This window comes from Eucalyptus grandis, chromosome 6, assembly GCF_016545825.1.
Source record: "Eucalyptus grandis isolate ANBG69807.140 chromosome 6, ASM1654582v1, whole genome shotgun sequence".
Lineage (NCBI taxonomy): Eukaryota > Viridiplantae > Streptophyta > Magnoliopsida > Myrtales > Myrtaceae > Eucalyptus > Eucalyptus grandis.
This window is the reverse complement of record NC_052617.1, coordinates 36,357,598-36,384,844: the sequence shown is the minus strand read 5'-3', so window position 1 is coordinate 36,384,844 and position 27,247 is coordinate 36,357,598. Positions and strand designations below refer to the sequence as shown.

General features: G+C 42.0%; 4 protein-coding genes across 4 annotated transcripts; all 4 read right to left on the bottom strand.

The window, feature by feature from the left end:
* LOC104449480 (coleoptile phototropism protein 1) lies at positions 1-3,565 on the bottom strand. The gene is given in 4 exon segments (XM_010063649.3): positions 1-813; positions 2,551-2,890; positions 3,002-3,080; positions 3,083-3,565. Coding segments are annotated over 4 exon segments (1,311 nt in total). The 5' UTR covers positions 3,423-3,565; the 3' UTR covers positions 1-261.
* Positions 3,566-5,089: 1,524 nt separating this feature from the next.
* LOC104449479 (plastidic ATP/ADP-transporter) lies at positions 5,090-9,330 on the bottom strand. The gene is made up of 5 exons (XM_010063647.3): positions 8,569-9,330; positions 6,961-7,215; positions 6,427-6,570; positions 5,984-6,331; positions 5,090-5,732 (listed from the first exon to the last, which is right to left on the bottom strand). The coding sequence occupies exons 1-5, from the start codon at positions 9,328-9,330 to the stop codon at positions 5,370-5,372; spliced, it is 1,872 nt and encodes a 623-aa protein (XP_010061949.1). The 3' UTR covers positions 5,090-5,369.
* An 8,378-nt stretch (positions 9,331-17,708) lies between these two features.
* Positions 17,709-19,696, bottom strand: LOC104449478 (caffeoylshikimate esterase). The gene is made up of 3 exons (XM_010063646.3): positions 19,219-19,696; positions 18,393-18,607; positions 17,709-18,309 (listed from the first exon to the last, which is right to left on the bottom strand). Exons 1-3 carry the CDS (start codon positions 19,532-19,534, stop codon positions 17,866-17,868), a joined length of 975 nt encoding a protein of 324 aa, XP_010061948.2. The 5' UTR covers positions 19,535-19,696; the 3' UTR covers positions 17,709-17,865.
* A 2,692-nt stretch (positions 19,697-22,388) lies between these two features.
* On the bottom strand, positions 22,389-26,962 carry LOC104449477 (serine-threonine kinase receptor-associated protein). Its single transcript, XM_010063645.3, has 7 exons — positions 26,318-26,962; positions 25,696-25,831; positions 25,266-25,347; positions 24,910-25,085; positions 23,451-23,588; positions 23,229-23,368; positions 22,389-22,919 (listed from the first exon to the last, which is right to left on the bottom strand). Exons 1-7 carry the CDS (start codon positions 26,433-26,435, stop codon positions 22,654-22,656), a joined length of 1,056 nt encoding a protein of 351 aa, XP_010061947.1. The 5' UTR covers positions 26,436-26,962; the 3' UTR covers positions 22,389-22,653.
* Positions 26,963-27,247: the final 285 nt, after the last annotated feature.

Genomic DNA, 27,247 nt, shown 5'->3' with positions numbered 1-27,247 from the left:
TAGCTCGAACCTAAAATGGGCATTTTATTCGATCTGCTGTTGATTTGAAAAGAACATACACAAGCACCGACATTATTCTAACAGAATGAATGACATACCTATAGTATTGTCGGGTTAAGTCATCGGATTGAATTCTAAGTACAGTTCTCGCGCGTTTGTAAGCTAAATCGCCTGTGTAAAATTTTCTTTTCGACCAACAGAGCAGCCGCCGAAAGTTGTGAGAAAGTAATGATCATATGCAAAAGCGTGAGTTTTACTGATCTAGGACATGGATTTCCTCCACTTGGGAGGCGTCCTGCCTTTGACAAGCCTGGTCTTCATGTTGACAGGCGTGAAGGTCCCGAAGCTAGCTTCGACTTGGTCACTTTCGTCGACCCTCTCCGCCACGCCGACGCTGTTCTTGGCCGAACTCGGCACCAGGCCTATCTTCTTCCACCTGAAGAAGCCCTTGCTCTTCTTCTCCAGCATCCTGTCGATCTGCGCCTGCATGCTGCTGCACTGGCTCTGTAGCCTCGCCACCTCCTCCCTCAGTTTCCGCACCTCCCCCTGCTGCGCGCCCGCCTCGCGCTTCGAGAGGCACCGCGCCGGGGGCTCGAGCCCGGCCGTGTTCGGGCTCCGGGCGCTACTGAAGGAGCCGCTCCAGTCGACGTGGCGGTTCAGCTTGGTCTGCTCCGAGAAGAGGACCTGGATCACGGATCGCACGGGCAGGCGCTCGTTCTGGGCCGCATGGAGGGAGGCCTCCGGCGAGAGCTTTCGGCTGTCCATGAGCCCGCACAGCCTCTTCCTCTCTTGCTTCGACGCGTTCGGATGTGCCTGCGCTGATCGGAAGATGGAAGAACTGATTAAAAAGCTAATTCTCGATTAATTATAATTTATTACGAGACAATCATCTCATCCTTTTATTTTTGTCTATGTACATGACAATTTCCAGTTGGACTCGCCATTTAGGTTTTGTGTGTTAACTGGGCATATCCAAACCTAAATCTATTATTTTATTCTCCAAAACAAAAACAAAAAAGATAAATATATTTGGTAATTACTTTGTTTTTAGAAATAGTTCTAGAACAAAATTAAGAAATAGAAAAAAATTTCTTCTTTATTTTCAGGAATAATTCCAAAATCAAGCTAGACTTTTTTCTTTTCTTTTCTTTTCTTTTCTTTTTTTTCCTTTTATTTCCTTTTCTCTTCTTCTTCCCCATTGTTGATCATCGGCCACAACAATGGCCAAATCAGCTAGGCGAGGTCCAGCTAAGTCTACAGTGGCTAGCGACTAGTTGCCAATCATTGTCCTAGTTAGCAACTGGCTAGAGAACAAGAAGAGGGATGGAAAAAGAAAAAAATAAAAATATAATAAAAATATTTAAAAAATTAAAAGAAATTCTAATTCACAAAAGATTTTAAGATTTTACCAAATGCATTTCTATCTCAGGAATGAAAATTTTAAACAGTTATTAAATGCATTCAAATGCTCATAAACTCATCCAAAAAATAGAATAACGACTATACAACATAAATTTGTAACTTGACTTCGTAAATCAACACTGCAACGGTGATTGACAAAAAAGGAAAAGAAATCGAGTAGGTTTCCTTCACTTTTCTCAACTCAAAATTGGAAAATGGAAGGAAGCCAATTGAAGCATCGTCATGCGGCGGAAATTTTTAAGACACAAATAGGGGTACGGTATGTGCAGTTACATGTTTTTCGACTTTTACAATTGGGATAGCACAACATACCGTAGCATCATAAGATAATTTAATTACGATATTTTTATGCTTAGTCATGATTGCGCCTCGCCAAATAGCACCACCACCAATACAAGATGACACGTCATGTTTCAAAAAATAGTAATTCCAACACGTTGTTTATTAAATATATATTTTTATATATACATGATATATTTATCATTTTTATTAATCAAATTAATTTGATTCAAATTCACAAATAAATAAATGATAAAAAAATAGCCTATAATGAACTTATACTAAAAAAAAATTATCATTTGTTATTATCTTTTTTCAATTTGACAATTAATCACTTATTTTCCCATTTATTATTTTTTTTATATTTATATTTTGACCATTCATTTATTGAAAGTTTTTAAAATTGACTATGTGCTATCGGAATCATATGTCGAAATTCTGAACTTGAGTGTCTAACACGACACGAATATTTTCAGAGAATAACTGTGCTTTCTAGCGCGTCGGATCAATGTATTGTAGAATTGAAATCTGGCCGCAAAGTTCCCAATAGGCCCCTTGCCAAAAGAAACAAGGACAAACGATAATTGATGTCCCTTCGGACCTGACCGTATGAGAACAAGGTTTCATCTTATGATACAGTGACCCCGCACTGTTTTCACCTTCTCAGCTACTTTTTCATCCATCCTAGGGTCGGGCCCAATTTTCGTCCATTGCTCAATCGATATCACCAGGTACGTTTCGATTCCTAGGTCATGTGATTTTTGTCATCCTCCAACATTGGTTGGTCCCCTCGTCAAGCGACTCAGAATACCTTACGGTCGGACAGAAATGGAGTAAGAATGGACTCACCTTGAGATAGGTGTCGATGGCCCTGTACAAACCATCGTCGGACGACCGCGCCTGGCTGGGAAGGACGCTGGCGAGGGCCATGAACTCGGCGACGCTCAGGTTCGAATCGACCGCGGCTTCAGCCAAGTAACAGTCCACGAGCTTGGCCACTTTGATCAGCGCGGTCCCGCTCTTGATGCCGCTGCCGCCTTCGAACTCCAAGCTCACGAATCTCTCGACCAGCCTCAGGATGAGCTCGATGTCGAGCAGCGTACCGCACGTGTGGCTGAACGACGGTATCATGAGCTCCTTCAGCGAGGCCTGCTCCAATTGCCATGACACCCTCGTCTCTAGCTCTAACCTATGACACCAAGAAATCACAGATTAGCCCGTTTCGAACTGTTGTATTGAGCAATAAGTTTATAATGTCTCAAACATGTCATACGCAATTTCAATTGGTACTCGAAATTACCTGTAACTCGCCTCGGCACCGACCATGTTGGCCGTGCGCAAGAGGCGCAGCAAGAAGTTGCACGGGATGGAGTTCCGCTCGGGGGAAGGATGGCGACAAGGGTCTCAACGAAGAACCGCTTCTTCATCCACGATGCCGTGGCGCTCTCAGGGGAGCCCTCGAACTCGGCGAGGACGGCAGCACCGCCCTTCTCAGGGAAGTCCTCAGCGAGCTCGGGGAGCCACTTGGAGGCATAGTGGGAGATGATGGAGCCAACGAGGTCGGGGCGGACGCCCTTGGCCTTGATGGCCGTGACCGTCTTGACGAAGTAGTCCATGTCGAGGATGCACGCATCGTCGAACCAACAGTCGGCGGCCATGGAACCGCCCAGGAACTGCTGCTGCGCCTTGACGTCGGGTTCCGGCAACGTCAGCTTCTTCATGGGTGGGCGGCCAGCGGGGCTCGTGTGCGGTGGAGTTCGAGAGAGAGAGTGGTGGGTTATAGGAATGAGAATGAGCGATTTTGGTTGACGCTGGAGAGCCGGGAGAGAGGATAAAGGGAGGAAGGAGAGGGAAGGCCATCTCTTTCAATGCCCTGATGGTGCTTTTATGAGTTTTGGTCGAATGAGCGCCGACGTGTCTTTGGAAGGAATATTTACAAATTAATGTAGCTTTGGACCGACTCTCTCTCTCTCCGCCCGTAAGATACAATAGTGTCAGGAATCCTAGAGGAGGACAGCAAAGTAGGGGAGAGGGGTCGGGCTCAAAGGGATGCCAGCAGAATTTTCAGCGATGGGTCAATTCGATTCGTTGTGACGGTGAGTGAAATACTTGCAACGGGTGGGAAACTATGAATGAGAATAACATAAGATGATGTCGATTTCGGGGGGAGTTTTGTCGTGCAGGAGAGGAGGTGATATGGCCGAAGATTTTTTCCGCGGTCGCCCGTGAGCTTCCGCTTTCATGTTCTTGTCTGCTTGCTTCGCTAGCCTGCGAAGCTGACGGTGCACGGGTTGGGCCCAACTGGCCCAGGCCAGGGATTCTTCAGGGGGGTTTATATTGGGAGAGACAGGTGAGAGTAATGTTGTCTTAAAATGCTAGGATTATTTTTGCATTATGGTTATGGAGCTGAGGTCCATGTCTCTTTTCTAGTTTGCATCTAAGAACAGATGTACAGAACTAGGAATGGTCAAGGTATTGAGGGGAGAGAGAACTTTTCGTTTGTTCTCAAATCTAGGATTGAAAATGAGAGAGATTCCATTGCCTATCGTGATGGCGGGATGGGAACGTCTTTTGCAGTGTTGTGAGTAATGTAACGTGCTCGACACGAAGATCCAGCGAGATATAGAGAGATTTAGCAAGGCCTGAACAACCTAGTGAAGCTTCTAACTCGACCCATAAAACAATTCGAGTGATTTTGGGTGAGGTCAAATCTGAGGTCGCGCATCTCTAACATGTTTGAGATTTCGGTTGGAACCTTTGTGGTGGCTATGAGTCGGTCAGTCACAACCTCAGTGCCACAATGGTGCCCGCCGCCACCGCCGACCGTGACGACAGTGGCCAGCCATCCCTGTGCACCACCATGGCCGGTGAAATGACGATAGAGAGATTTGGAGGTGCCACTGGTGTCGTTGCGTCAACCGTCTCTAATTAATGAAAATGCAGGCTTTTCTGCAGGGGATTAATCCTCCTGTTAAGAGAGAAGTGAAGAGAATTTTTGCAACATCACGCACTAAACTGAGCCTATGGCTCATTGATTCCTCCTTTCTCGCTTGTTGCATACTGTATCTGACATCCTAAACACTTGAACTAGTCTGTCCATGTCTTGGAGCTCCGCCAACATGAAGCTGCAAGACCACAACCAACACGCAGTTAAAAAGAACAGAACGGAACAGAACCGAAGCAAAACCATCAGCGATTCTTTACATGCTCTACATCGCCACGTGGATGATCTGTTTTTAATCAGATCGAAATGGTAAATCTAATATGGTGCCTGGAAACACAACAAAGACATCGTCGGACCCATCACCAAAAATGAATTACTACCACACTCCGCGAACCAAAGAACAAGCACTCCGCACTCCTTCGCGACGGTAAAATCAAAGTCGAGTACAGAGTGAAACGTACGTCAATCAGAAGAATCTACATACCTACTGCAGTAAGGGCAGATCTTTTCATTCACATGATCTTCATGAAAAAAAATTCTCTATGATACAATGACCTTCATCTAGCAGAAGCTTTTATGATTTTTTTTCCAAGTAAAAGAGCAGTCTCTGAGCCAGAAAAATAGCCGCTTTACTAAACATTTATTTCTGTAAGAGAAACAAATCCTACAGCCAAGCAAACATTGCCTCGCATCAGCACCACTCCACTGACGCAAGAAACACGAATTAATTGCGAGGCGTCGAAGTCTCGGATGAACTGCTCGCCGAGTCGCCGGTGGCAGGGTTGAAAGTCGAACCAGATGCCAAAGAGCCATTCCCGCTTTCTGATTGCGGCAAGACAGGTATCTTAACTTCCTCTCTCTCCATCTCCTTTTCAAGCTCTTCCTCTTGGCGCAAGGCACTGAACTGGGTCTCGAGAGACCTAGCCGCGGCTAACCACGCAAGAACAATCACCAAAAGAATTCCTCCCAAGTAAGGAGTCGAATTTGCAAGTGATCCGAATGTTAGGATCATAAATTGCTGAATCAAAGCACCGCCAGACTTGCCCAGTGGGTTACAGACGACATCTATGGCTGCTTTACCTTTAACCTGAAGAGAGCATGTCATGGGCTAGTTCAGAAACACGCAAGAAAAATAGCTTAAATAAACATATTTCCATCATCCTGAATATTGTATTATTCTTCTCTCTGACTTCAAGATCATACTAGTTCCTTAAGGTGTTGTATCTTTCTTGTATAGATCAACAGTAAATAGTTGCACTCCAAGAGCTACATCCATTCTAGGACGTATAAACCATTAATTTGAGATGATTTCAAAAGCACTAAAAGCAAAAATCAAACCTTGGTGTCTTCATCGAGAGGAATGTACGCCATTTCTTTGCAAGGGTCAAATAAGCTGTACTTGGCGCTCTTGCTGAAAATATTTTGCATGGCACCCACGTATACAGCAGCTAGAAGAGGGGTCATCCCAAACTTAGCTAGAGAGGGAGCAAGCGGATCGCCAAACAATAATAGAGAAAAGAATCCAACTCCTGTCAGAAGCAGGACGGTTGGCGTGATCTTGGCTGCGACTCCCCATCCATATTTGTTGAATATGACTTGGCTAAGCAACATCATGCTGAAGGTCATTACACCGGTTGCAGTCGAGAAATCGCCCATGAAGGAAGAATATTCATTTGGACTGGGAAACTGCACAATCAAAAGATATGGAATTTGGAGAATTATGAGTACATATGTCGAACTAATGCTGGAGATGATTACAGCAGCCGCTACATGAAACTTACCTGCGCTTTGAGCTTTGATTTCCATGTAACTTCAACAAGATTGATGCTAATACCATAAGCAACCACTAATGTAGCGAGATCTCGGATGTATCTTGAAGATGCCAAGAACTTTATGCTCTCCATTGTTCCCATCTTGGGCTTCTCCTGCAAAATGTCATCAAAGTTAAAGCTCGAATGCATAAATGTAGGATTGGAAAGAAGCAGCTGCTCGGTTATTGACACAATTGTACATAAAACAAGTCTTCCAAAGCTCTGCTAGGTGAGAAGAATTGTGTCCATTCATGGAATATACAAGGCACATCCAGCAAAAACGACACCAGTGAAATTTAAAGATCATAATAAGATCATGACCTTAACACTGACTCGTGCCAGAAATAAGATCAAGACAATCCTCACCAAGATATCATGATCATGCAAGCCATGTTAACATGATTCTCGGGGCAAAGAAACCACTCAAGAGCAAGCTAATGATATAACATCGAGGTGCTAGGCAGATGATGTAACTATATGGAGATGAAGTTCTTTGAGATTTACCTTCTTCTTCTTGCTACGAGTTGGAAGAGGAACGAAAGTGTTCACCCACCAGTATAGGCCACAAATTGCAAGCCCCATTACCACCACGATTGTCATCATAGCTTTCAAGGAGATAGCCCAGCCATCGACTCCAGGACCCAAATTTTTTCTCATATTAGAGAAATACTTCACTGTTCGGCCAGAGAAAACAAGAGCAACATTGGCCCCAAGTCCAAATAGAGGGTAGAACCTTTTGGCTTCTTCAACAGTGGTTATCTACAGTAAAGCAAATCATTTTGGAAACAGAAGAAAATACACTCATTAAGCCTCAATGAAAATCATGTAATTATGCACGATTTTTCATAACAATGAACTTACATCGTTGATAGATCACACACAACAAGAAACGTTAATGGTAAAGGATATTCACTTCTGGTCCTGAGCAACTCAAACATCAAAAAGAGGACTATAGAAAACTTTCTCTGGCTCCTCTACAACTACATATTTTGGCCTAAGATTTGCTTGTGGAGGGAAGGATGCGCTAGGCAATATTAGGTATCTCAAATTTCTCAATCCTTTTGTCACTTGTGTGCCCATGAATTTCAGATTACAAGTTCAAGCATTACTTCTCTCTATTAATCTTCTCGCAATGAAGGACGTCAACAAGAACCAGCATACAGCTGCAACTTAGTATTTACTAAATTTTCATCCATCTCTGCAACAAGACATAAGAATCCAATTCATGCTTGTAGCAGCAAGATGATTCATGATGACAGGCTTTCATTGGTCTTATCTTCAATCATGGCTCAATTTGGATAGACTAAATCAGTTTGGAACAATGAACATGAGAGATATTACATCTGGAAGTATCACATGTCACAATGAATGTACTACTGATTTTCATCAGAGATATAATAAACTATTTCATGCCTTAAATGATCAATTAAGAATATACTATTCTGTTTCAAATTTCAGTGTTTCTCCCAATTGTAAACAAAGCTACTTGAGAACTTTAGCTAAACTTTCACATCAGAGAATGAAAGGCAGGATCGAACTGCAACATCTACCTAGAATATTTCCCAATATTCACAGATCCTAGCCTCACCATTCTTAAGGGAAGAACACCAGAAAGGATTCCACAACCCCGCATAAAGAAAGATAGGAAATCCTTAGGTTTTCATGTATTACCACTCAGTTGCATTTTCAGTTAAAAGAGAGTGAAACAACCAGTAAGTGGCTAGGTGCTCTCATGATTTACAAAGATCATTATTTTCAGGTACTAATGGCATAGAAAGTGGCCTCCTAAAAGGTGTGGAGACATCCTGAAATGACGTAATTAGTTCATAATTACAGGGTAACCATTCCAACCAACTTCCAATTACAATTTTTTTTATTTTCCCCTTTCTTAAACCGGCATGCATCAGTACTCCTAAGCTTACAGTAGCCAACAAACAAGCAGGAATCTCGACCAGAACTTATTCTTTAAAGCACGTAAGTTAAAGGCGGGACTTGATAAAGCATATCCATATTTACGAGAGCCAAGCAATTTGATCCTCTTTTTCCAACAAACAGATAATCCAACTCAAGAGTCAATTTCCTCAGGTCGAAAAGGAAAAAAAGAAGTCTAACCTGATTGGCAAATCCCCAGAACAGCACAGAAATCACCACACTTCCCCACAGCTCAGCCATAACATAAAACAAGCAGAAGCTCCAGATCCTCATGATTGCAAGAGGTCCAAGAAACCTAGGACCCAACGTATCAAGAAGCTTGTCTGCAAAGGCTTGAGGGTGGATGTAGTTGCTGAGAGGGTACAGAACAAACCCAAATGCCCCAAAGAAGGCAATGAAAGGGACAATCACCGAATAGAAGAGGGCTTCCTTGGAAAGAACATTAGCCAATTTGGTGTACAACAACATGAACCCGACAGCCATGGGCAAATTAACCCAAGTCTTGAGGAAAGGTATGATTTCTGCGCTGCTCCCTTTAGCAGTCACCACCAACACATCCTTTGTGTCCCTGAGAATTGTGTAGTTGAAGAGAATGCAAAAGAACATCAACCCTAGAGGGACAATCTTCTTGAAGGTGACAGGCTCTAAGCCCAGGAACTTGGGCTTCTCTGGCTCACCAAAGACAGGCTGACCATCAGCACCTGCAGCTGCTGCCTCGGCCTTGCAGATGTGAAAGGTCCGGTTTTTCTGGTAAATTTCACCAGGTCTTGAGATGACGCCATTGAATTTCTGGAACCCATTTGTGGACAGAGGAAAAGCGGCGAGACTGTTGGGTTTGATGGACAAAACTCTTTGCCTGAGGCTCTGGGATGGATTCAAGAACCTGTTTCTGGGTTTTGAGGGTAGGGACAGAAGACCTTTGGTCTGTAGAACTGCCTCCATCTCTCTCTCTCTCTCTCTCTCTCTCTCTGAAAAATCTCCGAAGTTTCTGGATTTCAAGAGGAGAAAATGAGAAAGAAAGATGGAGAGCAAGAGATAAGGTGGCTAAAATGAGGAGGCCTCACTTCTCGGAAGAGGAGAGGGGTTCTTATTACGCCCGGAAGAAGAAAAATCGGCTGGCCACCAAAGGAAAGATACCAAACCCTCGGCCACCAGGGTGTAACTCGGAAGGACGAAAGTTAAAAAAGTGAGGTCGAAAAATCTGAACTTTGATTAATGTTTTCACAGTGGGGAGATCTTTTCTGACCGTCCGATGAATGGGGGGGGCAGAGTCTTATTGCATTTTTGTTTGTTCGATTAGAGCCGGAGAACTTCCTTAAATTTTCACAGGAAGACAGTCCATCACACAACATCAACATAACATAGAGAAATGAGGCCGGGAGGCGAAGGAAAACAAAAAAAGCGTACATGGGAAACAACAAACGGTCAAGAAAAAGGGGAGCGAAGTATCTCAAAAAAGGGATCTTGCACGAACCAAGTGGCAAGTGCGCAAGTTGGAACCTTCTCTCTCTCTCTCTCTCTCTCTCTCTCTTCCTGTCTCCGTTGCCCCGCGTGTTGTTGAGCCTGAGCTACCGCGATATTTCCGAGTCCGAGGCCAACAGCGCTTCTCGCGAAAACAACGTAAGAGATGCTAGAAGCCGTGAATCCATTGATTGCCGAGGAGGGCCACCCACCCCCATCTGCGCTCCTGTCCTTTCACATGCCAATCTCCCCCCTCTGCCTTTGCCTTTTGCGGCTGTGTGGGGCTGGTCAATTTCTGGCGGCAAGCCTACTCGGCCTGCCTGCCCCTCTCCTTCTTTATTACCCATAAGATTTGGCAAATGGCCAATTGTTTACGTGCAATCTGCAGTGCAGCTTTGATTGCCTGATTCGCACTAATCTCTTTTTTTGAATTTTCGCACTTCAACTGTTTTTTGTGACTTAATCTTTCAATTTGATCCGTGTATCCATGATGTTCAACATGAAATGACTGCTTCGTGATGTCGACGATCTACTCCCGTCGATTCCTATTTGAGTGAGCAAAATATCAACTCCGGCGAACTCATCTTGGCTCGGTCACATTTTTGCTCAATGTTATTAGATTCAACTGCTCTTATATCGTCAAGAAAACCGTGATTATCTATATAACAATTACCTCATCAACATAAGAAACAAAATGATTGTTCAAAGCGCATATCATTCTTCATTCTTCGCCCAAGAAGAATATACTACGCAAGAAAGATTCCTATTCAACATTCTGTTCTTTGAAATTGAAAAGTCGATGATCAGGCACCATCTGTTTCCGTATTCTGCTATAGATTTTGGAATCGAGTCATAGTGAATCGGTCGTGCAAGTTTGTTCTCTTCTCTAACTTGCAATTGCTTCTTGCTCTTGATTTCGATCTAGGAATACGACACATTTTGGCCATCGAGAGTTTCACGTTTGCAATGGACAGCTTTGGCCCCAAGTGTATAGGTTTCTTTCGAGCTTTCCTAATTCACATGACGACCATCCTTTTCCAGGGTCAAAATCCAGTTGGTTTCCAAGGAAGATGTCGCTTTCTGATAGTGTCGTGTGTTTTTTTTTTTTTTTCCTTTTTTCATATTTGCGTTGAGGTATCAAGCCGACCTCGTAAAAGCCTATTTTGGCGACATCTTGACATGGTTTCCAAGGCCTATATCCCCACAAATGTGTATGCTCGTCTTGATGGGCGAATGCAATTTGAATTTTATAACCGCTGCTTAAGGTAAAAAAGAAAAAAAGGGTTTGTCGGCATTAAGGGTGTGCAAGTGGAACGACGCCGTTTCCATCCGAGACAAAGGTCGAAAATGGCCTGATCAGTTTTGTTCCAAACTAAGTTTCGAGAAGGACCGCTTGGCTTCTCATTTTCAATCTAGAATTGATGCGGTCGACTGCGGTGCAACACTTCCTGAATAACTTTGCCAACGGTAACTCTTATGTTTAACAAAATAATTATTTTACATTAATGTCCTGATTCCTAAAAAAAAAAAAAAAAAAAAAGAATTGAAACATGTATTAGGTTTCAAATGGCGCATTTGATAATTTTTCTCTTCTCGGAAATAATTTTTATTCAGAAATAATTTTCTCTATTTTTGTTTCTATAATAGAAAATTAACAAAAATGCATTTGATATGATTCTCAAATTTTAATGTGAAATTAATTTTTTAATTTTCAAATAATTTTCTAAGCTTTTTTTTTTTTAATTTTCTTTTTGTCCTTTCTTCTTCTTCCTCCCTAAGCAATTACCAGGTCTTGGTGATGGTCGGCAACCGGCCAAAAACAAGAGCTAGCAACCAAGGAGGTCGAACCACACCCAACCAAGGTAAGGCTGACCTTACGTGGCCACGGCGAGGTCATCAAACCTCATCTCTAACCAATTATTGGCCATCCTCAAGGCCTACGTGATTGACTAGAGGAAGAAGAAGGAGAAGAAAAGCAAAAAAAAAAAAAAAAAAAAGGACTCATTCCAAAAATTGTTTCCACGAACGAAGAAGTAATTTTTTTTTTTTTATTTCTCGTTTTTGTTCCAAATATATTCCTAGCTATTGATATGTTCCGGGAAATAGAAAAATTAGCCAACGTTACCTAACGGATTTTTGCTTCTTATTTTTTTCATATTTTGAGGAACAAAAGAACGAAAATTTTGAGAAAAAAAATTACCAAACAGGATTGATTGGCATATTGATCACCCTTAATAAACAAATAAATAAAAATTGGAATTAGAGAAGCAAGAGAATTTATTTGTTTATTCATGGTTTATCACGAATAGGAAATTGGGAAATGTGTTAAAAAAATTATAAACATATTGCATTAGTACCAATTAAGTCTTAAACTTTTTAATTGTGTCAGTTTAGTTCAAAACCTGTTCATTTAAGTCAATTCAATCATTTTAGCTAATTTTTGCTAGATACTAGTAACATGAACACTGACCATCTTACGTAGTATGATTGTACTAATGTAGATATTTTTTATTAACATTTTAATAGTTTTCAATTTTTTTCTTTCTTTCTTCTGGCTGGTGAGGGCGAACACCAGTGGCTGGCAAGGCTTGGTCGTGCTAGCTATGGGAGGAAAGAGGAGGTAGAAAGAAAGACAAAAAAAAATCAAAAAATAAAAAATTATTAAAATGTTATTAAGATATCCATGTCAATGCCACGTAGGATTGGTACAAATGTAATAATTTTAAAACTTTTATGACACTTTTTCTCATAAGAAATTGGCGTGTGTGCGTATTGGGATCAGAATAATCAAAGCTACCTGCACATGCGCGAGGAGGTCAAGCTGCTGCTGGTTTTTCCAAGGGCTTAGAATAAGCGGAAGTCGTAGAACGCACGGCTCTTCTTCCCCCCCTTCTCCTTCCTCTCTATTTCCGAAAATGCAGATGACCGAGACACGTGGGCCTCCGTACCGCCTGCTCTCCCCCGCCTCGGATGTCGGAATATGCGGTCCGCCTTCCGACCGCTTTGTTCGGCGCAACTTGCGTTTTCCAAATTCCTAGCGCTGACTTCATGAAACGATGTTTCTCATTTATGGCTTGTAAAACGAGCATCACATTACTTGGTAGAACATGGAAGGATTCGATTTCCAACCCTCCCCTAAACGACAAACCGCTAAGAAGGGTCCGTTTGTTTAGAATTGAGAAGCTTGGCATGCCATGTAAGAGCACCCGTGATGGTGCTCCCTATATTTTGATCGGATCGAAGATCATGCGACGAAGTGGTTGATGATATCACGATTGATTTGTGGATTTGTGATAATAGGCATGAGAGCAGGGGCTCGTCCTACCTTGAAAAACATTCTCGTACTCGTCTGATTTCACAACTTATATTAAACCTAACAAAAATAGCATATGCATGATGCAATTTCCTATTTCTTGAGTAGACCATGTTACGACTAAAGGATTCTTGAATTGCGATCAAGTTGTTTTAATATCACGTAGGAGGAATTTTAAATTCCTCACCAGACCTAGTCCTCAAAGGCAATATCATCACATGCTAATTAGAACTTTCATTTCCACCCGAAAAAAGAAAAAAAAAAAAAATGAGATTTCTATGACCCGAATAATATAAGGACTTCATATAAACAACAAATGGGTTGTCAACTTAAGCTTTCATTGGTGGGCTATAAGGTGATGCACTAGGAGGTCAAAAACAACATAAACATGATGAGATTTGCCATTTCTTGACTAGAGCTTGTCGCGACTAAAAAATTTCAAATTGCAATCGAATTGATTGAATATGCGCACAAGATGAATATTCTATTGAAAAAAAAAATGCAGTTACTAGTATAGGTGATGGGCCGCCGCACACTAATTTAGAACTCTCATAACTTGTATAGACGGAGGACTTAAACAAGCAGGTTGTCCAATCAAGGCGTTGTTAGTGCGCTATTATGTGATAAATTGGAGTCATGATGAGGTTAGGAATTCAAAACCACTGGAAAGAATTACCCGAATCTAGAAGGTATATATTATCAAGAGAAAAGATAAAATTAGCAAAATAGATTCCGCAAGCTTAATCTTTGCCGATGCTCGATAAAAATAAACTTCCTCCTTTCACATCAATGAGATTCCTACAATAGTGGACCCGCATAATACGAGAAATCAAGAAATAGGCCGACCCATATAACTTCTCCTGGCCACGAACTTCGCAATCAAATAATCGATGGACCCGCAACTTTTTCACCACGTGCACGGCGATTGTTTTGACGCATTTTAGGCGTGATCAGCCGAAACAGTGTGAAGTCGAATGTGAAGAAATGTCTTCTTCCTCGTTGTCCCCCCGGTCTTTCCGCTTTTTTGGGTCGGTTGCGGGCGAGGAGGGATTCGAACCTCGACACACGGTCGTCCATGTGTCCATAGAAGATTCAGCGGCTACATCGCTAGTGACAATGTGTGAGTCCATAAAGCGTAATTCGACTTTAAGATCATGGAAATCAAGATGGTCCGAGCACTTGTACTTGCTTGAGAATGATGAAGTAAGGGAAAGCATATGATAGCATCGTCACTACAGCTGAGCCAATTCATCACCCTGATGGATTGTGTTATAATTAACCGTTTGGCTTGAAAAAAAATTAACTTTAGATGGGCAACAGAAAAATTATCTAAGAAGTCCTAGATTTATTGTGTGGCTGCTAGTTAAATTCTAAACCTTTTAATTATATTCATTCAATCCTAAACATTTTGACAATTTGTGAATTTAGTTCGAAACCTTTCGATTATGCCTATTTAGTTGTAAACATTTCAATGATTTGCCAAAATAATCCCAAACCTTTTAACAAATTATCAAGTTAGTCGTTTCGGCTAATTTTGGGAGGGTTCCTTTATTGTAGCAATCCATGCAAATTTTTTAAAATTTTTCCCAATTTTCTTTGATTTCTTTCTTTCTTTTCCTTTTCTTACAAACCTGCTGATCCCATGGCATCGGCCAATGACACTCTTGCTAGTTGTGGGCGAGTGTCAAGGCCATCGTTGTGGCCCATGAGAGCACCGCCACCCTCGCCCATGGCAGTAACGGTTTTGTGGCCCTTGCCCAGGTATGTAAAAAGAGAGGGAAAAAAAGGAAAAGAAATGAAAAAAAATCAATTAAAAGATTTTTTTAAAATAAAAAATTGCCCATGTCAATGCCTGCACCATGACCATCACTCTTTGGGTGGCTATGTCAATGATATCTACTCAAAATTACCCATAATGACTAAATTGACAAACCATTAAAAGGTATAGTACTAATTTGGCAAATCATTAAAATATTTAGGATTAAATTAACAAAATTGAAAGGTTTACTAAATTGACAAGTTGCCAAAAAATTTAGGACTAAATTAGCTCTCGTGCAATAAGTTAAGAACTTTTTGGACAATTTTCTCAAGATGCAATACCTAATTCACCCTTAGTTAATTAGTTAAGCTTGGATAAAACCTTAGCTACAAAATATCAGACACAAGGAGAAAATCACATGTGATGAAGTACATATGCAAATGATAATGTTGGAGTCATATAAATGACTTTTAGGATAATGTTTTCTAGAATTTCTAGCATTCGATTTAAGAAAAATAAACTAATCAAAGAAAACATTTTCCGCCTATTAAAAAATCCCTTCAAAAGTAGGGAAAATGTTTTCCTCTTATTTTCCATCCTCTTCTTTTCACCACTAGACCAAGTATTTTCTTTCACCAAATACCTTTTACTTTTATTTTTCTTTTCTTTTTTTTTTTTTCCTCCATGCACTCCTTTAATAATTTTTTTATTTTTTTAAAATTATTATTTTTTCTTTTTTTGCTAGTTGCTAGCCATGACAACGGCCAACAATTGGCCACAAATTTGCAACGAGCTCACCCAAGGTTGGTGAGGCTTGAGGCCTCACTAAGAGGTCAATGAGCTCGCTCGTTGTTGCTACCTCGAAAGTCAACCATGAGTGAGCCCACTAAACTGCGACTCATAAGCTCGTAAGGCGATGATGATTGGGCTCGTTAGTTGCACCCCGAGGTGAGTGAGGCTCGACTCACTAGAATCTAACAAGCTTGAGCTTTGCCAATCTGTGGTGATGCTTGAGCTCACCTATGACTGACGATTGGCCAAAGACAAAGAAAAAAAGAAAGAAAATAAAATTTTTAAAAATTAAAATAATAATAATAAATTATTGGAAGGAGTGCATGGAGGAAAATTAAATGAGATTTTCCTTACCAAATGATAGAAAATATTTTCTAGTTCATTTTTTATTTCAATTGAACACTAAAGAATATTGTCATTTTCCTGAAATGGCTTTTTAGGTAACATTTTCTAGAAATTTCATATTTTTCGCGAAATGAGCAGATCCTTAAACATTAAACAAGTTGCTTAGAGAGACGGCATAAATAAATCATGTTTAATCCTAGATCTTAAGTTTAGAGATGGGCCGAGTTAGAGGAGTTCGTTGTGCGAGTATTAGAGAAATACAAACTTATACTACATCAAGAAGTATTAGAGAAAAATAATTAAAAATCAATTTTAAAAAATAAAATAAAATAAAATAAATTATTGGAAGGAGTGCATTGAAAAAAATTAAATGAGATTTTTCTTACTAAACAATAGAAAATATTTTCTAATTCATTTTTTATTTCAATCGAACACTGAAGAATATTGTCGTTTGGAAATTTCACATTTTTCGCGAAATAAACGGATTCTTAAACATTAAACAAGTTGCTTAGAGGGACAGCATAAATAAATCACGTTTAATCATAGATCATAAGTTGAGAGATGGGCCGAGTTAGAGGAGCTGGTCGTGCGAGTATTAGAGAAATACAAACTCATACTACCGTCGAGAAGTATGAAAGACGAGTGTGGTAACCTCCACACATGCCGATTCATGATCGCCGGAGATTTCCGAGCTGTGCAAACTGTCGGGTTGGATCGGAGAGCTACACGATGATGTATGCTGAGAAGGGCCCGACTCCGCACTTCTTAATTGTCGTGATCAAGAGAAGAAAGAGCACCAGATTTCTGAAGTGTCTCTCTCAAGGTCCGTCAGCTTTCTTTTAATTTAATTTAAGGGAAAAAACAAGAGATGGGGGAAACGTGTAAGTATAGCTGGCACGTTTATTTGGGGAAACTACTGGTGAAGGAAGTAGACGCACGTCGACCCTAGAAAGACAGACAGAAGAGAAAGCTAATGAGAACGACGGCCCAGAAGAGTCCAAAGCGATATGATTGCGGGCGGGATATTCCCTTTACCGAAGGGGCCCATCGGACTCCCCTCCTGCGATTCGACACCTTCGACGGAGATCTTGGTCGGTCGCGGACAAAAACAACTCTGAGCAATCAGGTCCGATCACCAGCACTTTAATCAGGGCTGGGGACCCCGGGCTGGCTTTGTCTCAGGCCATTTTTCAGCCGAAGGTGTCGTGTGGATCGCCATTCAAGGGCGCGATTTTGCCCAGCTTCTATCGAGCCAGCCCAGAACAAGTAAAATTTGGAATTGGGGAAGAAGACCCGGAAAAGATAGAGCCCATCATTTTTGGTTTAAGTCTGAATTCATAACACGAAAACCTCGTATTGATATATTTATGATACTATCAAAAACTCCAAATAGATATGTGTGCGATGAATTTACTATCTGCTAGTTTATATTAAAATTTTATTGTTAAATTACTGATTTAAAGAATCAATCCAATTTAACAAAAATTAATTGAATATAAATTTATCACAAATATATTAATCTCGAGTTTTTTATGGTCAAAAGATTAGTTTGAGATAAATTTAGTATAAATGTATCAATTTGGAATTTTTTATGGTTAAAAAGTCAGTTTAAGGTAAATTTATCTAGATGTGTCCAATTTGGCGAACAAATTTGATGAACATTGCAACCTTTACTGTAGTATTTAGATTATAACCAAACGTACAGACCCCCTCCATCTCAATAATCAGAATTAAATGGACACTTTCGTTATGATCAACACGCCCGGCGAGAGAAGCTAACAAACGAAAGACGGGCATGCTCGAGCTCTCAGGCGATCTTCGGCCCGTACCTCGCGACCCGCTCGTCGATCCACTCCCTCATGTCGCCCAACACCCGGTCGGCGTTCTCGTCGGGCTCCCCCTGGATCAGCGAGTGGTACATCCCGTCGTACAGCTTCAGGGTCTTGTCCGAGCTGGACGCCTTCTCGTACAGGAGCTGCGACGAGGTGGGGCACGTGACCCCGTCCGACGTCCCGTGGACCGTCAGGAACGGGGCGCTCACCCTGGCGAAGTTGTCCTGTATGTACTGGCACACCCGGGCGATCTCCCTCATCGTGCCGACCCTCGGCTTGCCCGTGTACCTCCGCGGGTTCGACGCGATGATCTTGAGCTTCTCGGGGTCCTTGATGGCCTTCCCCACCATCTTGTTGTCCGGCATGCTCGCCCACGTGTCGGCGACCCCGAAGAGCATGCCGTAGAGGAACAGCCGTACCTGAAAATCAAATCACGTTGCAGATGATCACTTGGCACTGTCAATGTGCTAACAGCATGACAGCAACTCCCCATCCCTCGTACCTTGCTGGGCTTCATGTTCTCCGGGATCACGAAGAGCGGCGCCGAGAAGATCAATCCCGTCCATGTGTCGGGCTCGGATTGGAAGTACATCAGCATTGTCGTCGCCCCGCCCATGGACTCGCCGAACAGGAAGGCCGGCAGGTCCTTGTAGGGCTCGCTCTTGCGGACGTGGGTGAAGAACGATACGGAGGTGGCAGCGATCTTCTCCATGTCACCTGAATTATATGCCAAAACTCAGATCTCATTCACTCGTCTTCTCTCGTTCCCGAAGTTTACTTTTTTTATCTAAACAGGGGCTGCTCAGTTTATATACAGATGGAAGATTTCCTGTTGCCTACATACTAAAGTACCATTCATGCTTCCAAACTCTCTCTCTCTCTCTCTGCTCTGCAGCGTCCTCTGTTTCTCTCTGAGTTACTTTAATAGGTCTAGAATGCATACAAAGACGCAATAAATGAGAAAAATCCCCTGCTTTATCGAACCAATTGATAGAAAGATGACTCGGTGATCGACCAAGGAGCTTTATATACATGTGGACCAAACCTACTCCTCTTCTTTCCGAAAGAAGCAATTCCTCACCTATATTTCCGCCTCATCAATTAAAGCTAATGTCCAGACGCAACGACACATCGACCGCCAGCCATAACCCTTTCGACCCACAACATTAAATACGAAACAGGGTATTCGGTAATGATTAAAAAGAATTGATTCTGGCAATGACAGAATTCAGGCATTTTTCCTTATCTTTCCAGGCGTGACAGGAACCGATCCAGGCTTTGGCTCTAGAGAGAGAGGAGGGAAGAGGGAATGAAGGTGTGGACATTACCCATGTAGCAACGGAGGCCGTCGGAGCGGCCGTGGCCGAGGAGATCGGCGGCGAAGACGGCGTAGCCCCAGGTGGCGAAGTTGATGCAGATCTTCTGGAAGAGCCAGCCGGTGTCGGATCCGTAGCCGTGGGTCATGTAGACCGAGGCCTTGACTTCCTGATCCAAGGGAAGGAAGCTCTGCGTGAAGAGCTTGCCGTTTGGGGTCTCGAAGTAGGACTGGGAGTTGCGCACCCCTTGCGACGCGTAGTACTCATCCTCCGGCATGTGCCCCCAGAAGTTCGGGGGCGTCTCCTTCTTTTCCTCTTCCCCTGCCATCGATCTAGGGAGAGAGTTTCAGGAAGATGGTGTCTGTTTTTGCCTGAAAAAAAAAATGGAGATTTTGTTGCTGAACAGGAGTAGGAATTGGAAGGAGCAGTTCTTCAGGGTGTTTTCTTTAGGAGGTAGAGGTTGAAGAAATAGAGAGGAGAGAGAGAGAGACAGAGTGGATCTCACCAACCCAGAAATGGTTTTTCTTCCTTCCATTGATGGGGATTGGGTGGTTTGGGGTAGGTGGACCGAATTATCTCTTTTTTTTTTTGCCTTTCTGGGGTGGGCCATGATAATGTGGTTTTTTTTTTTTTTTGGTCGAAATGATGATGTGGTTGAGTTGGGGGTGTTCTCATTATACTTTGTACTTTTTGTTTCGGGGTTTGGTGGGCCGACGCAAGCCGTTCTCCAGATTCCTCGATTGGTTGAACGAGTAAGCAATCGATCCAAGTTATGCACCAGAAAGGAATATTGAGTACAGCTTCACGGCTGGGTCATGATAAAACTCCTAAATTTTAAATGCCCACTTCCATCCTTAGCTTGGGTCATGTTTCTGGTGCTCGTCCACTTAGACAAGGAGCAGAGCGACACCAAAAGCCCGAAAACCTTAGTCACCGACGCCGCTCCTACCTATAGTATTTGCTTTCGCCGCCACAATTGAACAGACATAGAGTACAAGGAAATGGGATTCGCCCTTTTAAGTTACAATAGCAGTGGCTGTTCGGGCTGATCTTTTACCTGGAGCACAGCTACAAGCATTCAACCTTGTATTGTACTGACATGTCGATGATCCACGGTAATGATTTGATGGAAAAGAAATGGTGACGGGCCGCTGATTTTTGCTGGCCCTACTGGGCACTGCAATGTTTCTCGTGCTGCTTGAATTCCTGACTAGGCCAGTGGAGGATCTTCTGGAGCCGACACCGTGGCTAAGCATTCATCTCCATCAGCAAAACACTTATGCCGGGCCTTTCCGAGGAATTAGATTGCAGGAACTGTAGTACAATTCTGCTTTCAGCCTTGGATCGACAACTTCTCTGATGGCTCCTTAGGTAAAGATAGGATTGATACAATCAACTATGCAATGCTGTCATCGTGCTGCCTAGATGACAGCGAGCTATATATCCTCATGATTACTTGCTTTACATACTACACAGTAATCTACATGACTTGATGTCCTCCGCATGATAAGCGACCATTCCGTGTGACAGTTACATCAGTACTAATATCTTTCTAGTGTTCCAAAACATGCAAAGAGAAATAATAATCTGCAGAGACAACCCAACAGTCGTATCAAAAAACTATTTCCCCTGTAATAATGGCATCCTCTGTTTCCTCTGTTTGGAGTGATTTTCCCAAACTTGAAGATGTATCAGATGCTCAACATGACAAAAAATATATATTCAGCTGCTGCAGAATGAGGAGACTAGCAATTCTTTTTCAAGAACTATGAAACACGGTTCTATATAAATTGAAATCAACGTACTCCTCTATCTTCTTAGGACAGCAGTTCCCTTTGATAGTTCGGTTGTTGTCACCGTGACAGAGACATGGATAATGGCTATCACTGGAATGAAAACCACGCACTTATACTCTCCTGGAGCCAGACTCACGATGACTTTCTACTTAACAAGCCTCTGAAGACAATCCTAGTCCTGTGTGGACCATGCAACATGCAAAGAAAGCCGAAGTCAATCAACTGGGAAGGACAGGGCCATTCAAAAACCAATTCAATTTGGGCGAAAGAAGGAACAGGCACAAACGTCGCAGCAGATTTCTATTCGCGCTTGACAATAGAGCAAGTCAAATAAGTAGCAATATGAAGGAAAGAATAGATCAGGTGAACACATGGTTCCCCTTTTCTCTTTTTCCAGTTCCGTTTAGGTCGATCATCTCCGTTCAAGGGTTGACAACAGATGGCTAGTTCTGCCTCTCTCTGTTTTGATTGTGAAACCCATAAAGAGAACCCGTCTTATAACTAGCCGAGGCCAACCCGAGGGAGCTAACGAGACCATTGCCCTCACGATAGGTGATTAATATTTGTCAAGGACAGATTGCTATCAAGTTTCAGCACGGTCGCTTGTGAAATTCACCTTTGATTTTTCCATTGACTAGTATCCTTAATGCATGACTTGTGAGGGTGCAAAAAACAAATCGAGAGATATATCTCCTTGTCGTTCCAGGATGACTGCTCTTGCATCAGCTGAATATGTCAAGATGCAAGTTTGAACACGGCACCTTGATGACATTTGACCTGGCGAGAAAGCTGCACCAGTTTTTCTGGTACTTAGACATCGACATGAGCATTTCATCTTCACTCCTAAATCACGAAAAAATTCGGTGGAAGAGGGCCACTTTCAGGCCCCATTTGGTTCGGCAATAGACTTTAGAACCCTAAACCCCATTCCATATACAGATCAAATGGGGCCTCGGTCATGGGGCCTCGGTCATGCTTTTGCTTTCGAGGATTTCCAGAGATCACTTGCATCATTCAGACAGTTTTGAACTGATGCATCTTCGATCTAATAATAACTGATACAACTATGTCTTTGGGTCATCTCTATGCTCCGTGAGGCTTCGGAAACCTCTTACATCGTGGTTTCTTGTTTTAAGAGGTGCAAATTTTATGCATTGGCAGTACTTGAATTCGACCCCGCATGTGCTAGATGCGGGTAAACTAAAAAATTAGGTGATTTACCTATTACTGCCTACCAAATTCATATCTTGACTTCAATATGGACATTGAAACTTCGTTTAGCAAGAAATTGAGGATTCTAATGAAAACTCTCCGAGACATTTCATTTTCCTGAAGGGGAAAAATGAAACTTCAGAAAGAAAATCCACTTAGCACCAGCTGACCATAGACCTAGCAAAATTCCAGATACTTCTTCATTAAGCACAATCCGGAAAGCATAAAAATGAAGTCTCCAAACTTCGGCGGTGTCTGCTGTTACAAGAGGAACAAGAGGAGAAAGCGAGCTTCCAGGGAGATTCATTTAAAAGGATGGCAGAGGAAAGAAACTTATCAAGAGCATGTCCACTTTATTTGCAAAGCACAAGCATCACACACGCACATGCTCGAAACTCGCAGGATAGACAAAACAGACAGATCAAACCTAAAGAGCACATCATGCGTCTGCAGCATTATCCTTCTCGCCAATCTTCCCTTCTTTGCCAATTTGTAAGTCCTCCACTTTACGAGTAACTTCATCTGCCCCGACTTTTGCTTTACCAGTTACTGGGCCGTTGCTTGGATTTGCATCACCCTCGACATTATTTGCAGGCCCAGTCTGCCAAATTCTTATAGTGCCGTCTTCTGATCCAGATGCGTAGGATTCCCCACCGGGTGAAAATCGCACGCAATGGACAGGACCGTGATGACCCTTGTTGCATCCTAAAGCCAAGGTTGAGCAGGATTTAAATTAGAACTTGACCGTCACAGAATACCGACATGACAGAGAAAGCTTCTTTGCATGAGATAATTCAGGTGGGGAGCACACTTAGGCCATTCAAGATGAGGCCCATAAATTTTCATAGCGCACAACATGGAGAAAATAGGGAAATAATGAACACAAACTGGAAGAAAAGTAAATAAGATGCACAATTGCTATGATAGAAGGAGCCGATAAATGCACAAAAGTATGTGCCACTCATCAGACACCAAAGCTGTATGAAACTTAAAATACAAATCACCATCACCTACCAATCTCTTCTCCAGTATGGAAATCAAAAATGTGAACCCACATGTCTTCTCCACCAGCAATAAATTTATTCCCAAGCTTTGGTTCCAATGAGGCTGACTCGATATTGCAGGGCATGTTGTAGCTCTTCACCAACCCAAAGCTAAACAATGACAAAGAAAAACATATGTTAGCCCAGTCTTAACATACAACACATATAGAACAGTTTTACTACAGGAGCTTACTGGTTTGCATCCCAGAATTTAACGGTAGAACCATCAGCTGTGGTAATATAGCGACCATCCTGACTCACTTCAGAACTAGTGACAGGGGATTTTGTCTCCAAAGTTTGAACAATTTTCCCACTCCTTACATCCCATAACCTGTAGTGCAGTCACAAAGTAGATAAGAAAAGAGAGCCAAAAAAAAAAAAAAAAAAAAAGGCACTTAGGACCACAATAAAGACAGCATGCATAGGAGAATGCAAAGAAGCTTTCAAAAGCTTATAATGGGCACGGCGAGGGTGGTATCATCTTTCCAACTATACCACATTGATAGATAATTACAAAGACAACCATATACAAGTACCACATTGACCCAACAACCAGTTTCGTAATGGCTTGTGTGTATGTTTGTAATGAATGCAATAGAATGTGATAAGGTCCTCATTCTATTCTTAGGTCGTTTGGTTCCTCAGAATCAACTGGAATGGAAATTAAAACTCAATATTAGCGTCTTTTGTACTATATGTGCAAATCAAAATCAGGCAGATCCTTTTTTTATTCAGAATAAAGCATGAGCCTTTAAAAAAATCGAAAAGGGCCAATCCCAAACATCAGGATTTAAATTAGATTTCGACGAAACAAAACATAATAAGAAGTTCGTTCAATACGATTAATGAACTTTTTGTACAGAGAAGGGGGTCAAAACTCAATTGGGTATGGTTGAGAATGAATGAGGAAAACCCAACAAAAATGGTAAGTATACAATTCAACCAAAAATAAATGCTAGGTTATCAAAATTTTAATGAGAAAATATAGATATGCTAAGAATATTTTCTTAGCCTAATTATTTACTTATATATTGTAACTCCATTAATAAATTCAAACTATAGAGCAGTTTTCATTATCGAAATGGTACCTGATGGCTCTAATGAAAACATAGATTATCAATTCAATTCCTCCTTATCTAATCCCACTGAAATGTAACTTGAGGGAAAAAGACAGCTCGAAAGTCAACCTTAAACAATTCATTAGGAATGAAATATAAGCCCTGCCTTGCAAAAAATTTAAATGATGACCTAGCTCCAAGGTTGGAGTGCCAGGAAGTTATTATGGTATGTGTGCCTCTACAATTGAAAGAAAAGATCAACATTCCGAGCTTAAAACATTAAATCAGCTCAAATTGCATTTCACAGTTAAGCTACGAATGGAAGCAACATGCAGTAGACCAGAATTGAAGAAAAACATTCACATACCGAAAATTTTTCCTTGTTGAATGTGAGCAATAGTGAAAGAGGATAAAAACAATCAACAGCACAAATACTTGCCAAACCTGGTAAATATAGCCTACACGGCTAATCCCAGTTTGCCCGACAAAAATGAGTGCCCAGTTTAAATCTCAATGGGTCAAAACAGATGTTACGAAACAACAGGCTAAAGGAACAAATACACGAATATTTCAACTTGATAGAACTAAGGTTACCTTACGCCACCAATATCAGTACAGGAACTTAATATGGTCTGATCACTATGGAGCCATGCAACAGTTCTTATTGAACCTGGTGAATTGTCAACTTCTCTGGGAGGAGCATCTGGTCGGTTCAAGTCAAAAATTCGAAGAATTTTCTCGACACCGCCGGTCAGCAAGAGATGAGTGTCCTGTAAAAAGTGCATGGTGAGGCTTAAGAAGCTTCAGAACTGTACACAACAGAAGTACTTGATAAGAACTTGAGAGGGTTAAAAAAATGGACAAAAAGTAGACGATGAAATAACAATAACATCAAAAAAATGCTAAAGACTAGTAGCACCAGGGAAAAGATCAGAAATCATTGTAATTACCTCTGAGAAGGCGCATGACCGGACAATGTGCTTGTGTTCAAAAGAGTGCAATTCATCCCCGGACAATGCATCCCACAGTTTCCTGGGAAAAAAGCGCAGAAATCAACACTCCTGGACAATGTCCTCCTAGCGATGAGCATCTCCTGAGTAACGAAATACAGACACAAGTCCTTTGCCTATAGTAGCCTGCTATTTCAAAATCAAGGATAACAAACAAACCTCACCCCCTCAATTTTCTAACAAGGAGTTATTAATGAAGTGATGCCAACAGATCAATAATGCCTTCATCATCAGAGTTAATGCACCTAAGTATAATCCGACTCTATAAACTTAAGGTTCATGCATTGAGTGGTGCTAACCTATTTGGCAAACCAAATGAACAACAAATGCAACTGCTGTCGCCAAAAAACCAAGTAAAAGTTTCACATACGCGGAGAAATCTGCAGAGCCGGATGCAGCACGTAGAGCATTAGTGTCCAGGCAGCAGCTCCAGACTGCACCTTTATGTCCCTCAAAGGTTCCAATCCAATCTCCAGTCTCTCCATTTCGCAGCATTGGGCTAGAATCTGAATCCCAACAGTAAACCATAGCAGAAATTACACACGGAAGCACCATTTCAAATTCTCTAAACTTTCCCACGCACAAAACAGTAAAGAACATAACCTTCGAACCCCAACTAAAACTCCAAAGACAAGCCCACTAAATCCCACTCACATGCCTTTTTTCTGCCCTACTTGACAAACGCTCGACTCAAGCCAGTCACCCACCCGGCAAGCAACCTTTGCAATTGTCCCACAGAAACAATTAATGACAAGCCAACGAAGCACCGCCTTTTGCGGCAGCTAACAAAGCAATTTAGCGGCTGCACACACTACTCAAACCTGATCGACCATAATGACCCTAAACACCTCCCGGCACACTCTACCCACGACGAGATTGGCGAACCATACAGAACTAACTAATCCGCAAATGCCGCAACCAATTCAGCAGGCACAAGACGTAGAGATCAACTCCAAATCCACACATATGGCAACTCTTGAACCAACTCCTACCTTTGCTCGCACTGATGAGGAAGAAGCCATCCGGCGTGATCGGGCTGTAAAACAAATCGACCACCGGCCGCGAATGCCCGTGGCACACGAGCGGCACCACCGTCCTCTTCTTGTCCATTTCGAACCACAAGAAATAAATTACGAGGAACCGCCAAAAGAGGGTAAGCACCCCCAAAATAACAAAAGAGAAGAAAGCCCTAAAATTCAATCTGACCCAAGATCCAGGAAACCTCAAAAAAGCAACCAACGATTTGAGCACGGAAAGAGCTGATCACTAGCTATCTTACAAGAGGGTAAATCGAAAACACGAAAATGCTTTGAAATTCTCCTCCTTTCCTGCGGCGATTTACAGAGGGATTGATCCCAAAACACTGGGATCCGATCTTTTGCCAAGGAAAAAAAAAAAAAATTCGTGGGTGTTCGCACTTCACTGACTAATCTGCTAAGAAGGTTCAATGCGGATCGAAGCCCGACCAAAGAACAAAGAAAACCTATGGAAAACCCAAAAAAAAAAACCGAAAATTGGGCAAAAAAAAACCGAAAGATAACGGAGCCGGACTCGAAGGGGCGAGACGCAGAGAAGCTCGCTGCAATGGCAGCCCGGTTCTTATACTTGTCCAAATCCGAGGGCTTTCCTCGTTCGATTTTTCCCCCTTTTTCCCTTTTGTCCTTTTTGGTATTTTCTTCTTTATTTTTTCTTTTTCTTTTCTTTTCTTTAGGGTTTTTGCCCAGGAAGATTTTTTTGCTGATTATAAATGAGAAATTGGTGAAATTTCGCCGGTCAACGAATATTGAGGTGGAGAGATTGACTAAGGAGGCGGGTGATCTGCAATGATAGATTAGGAGATCCCCGTCTTGAATGCGATCGGAGATTATTGCTCCAATTCGACGATCTTATCGAACTTTTCTGGACCGCCGCCATCGAGGAAA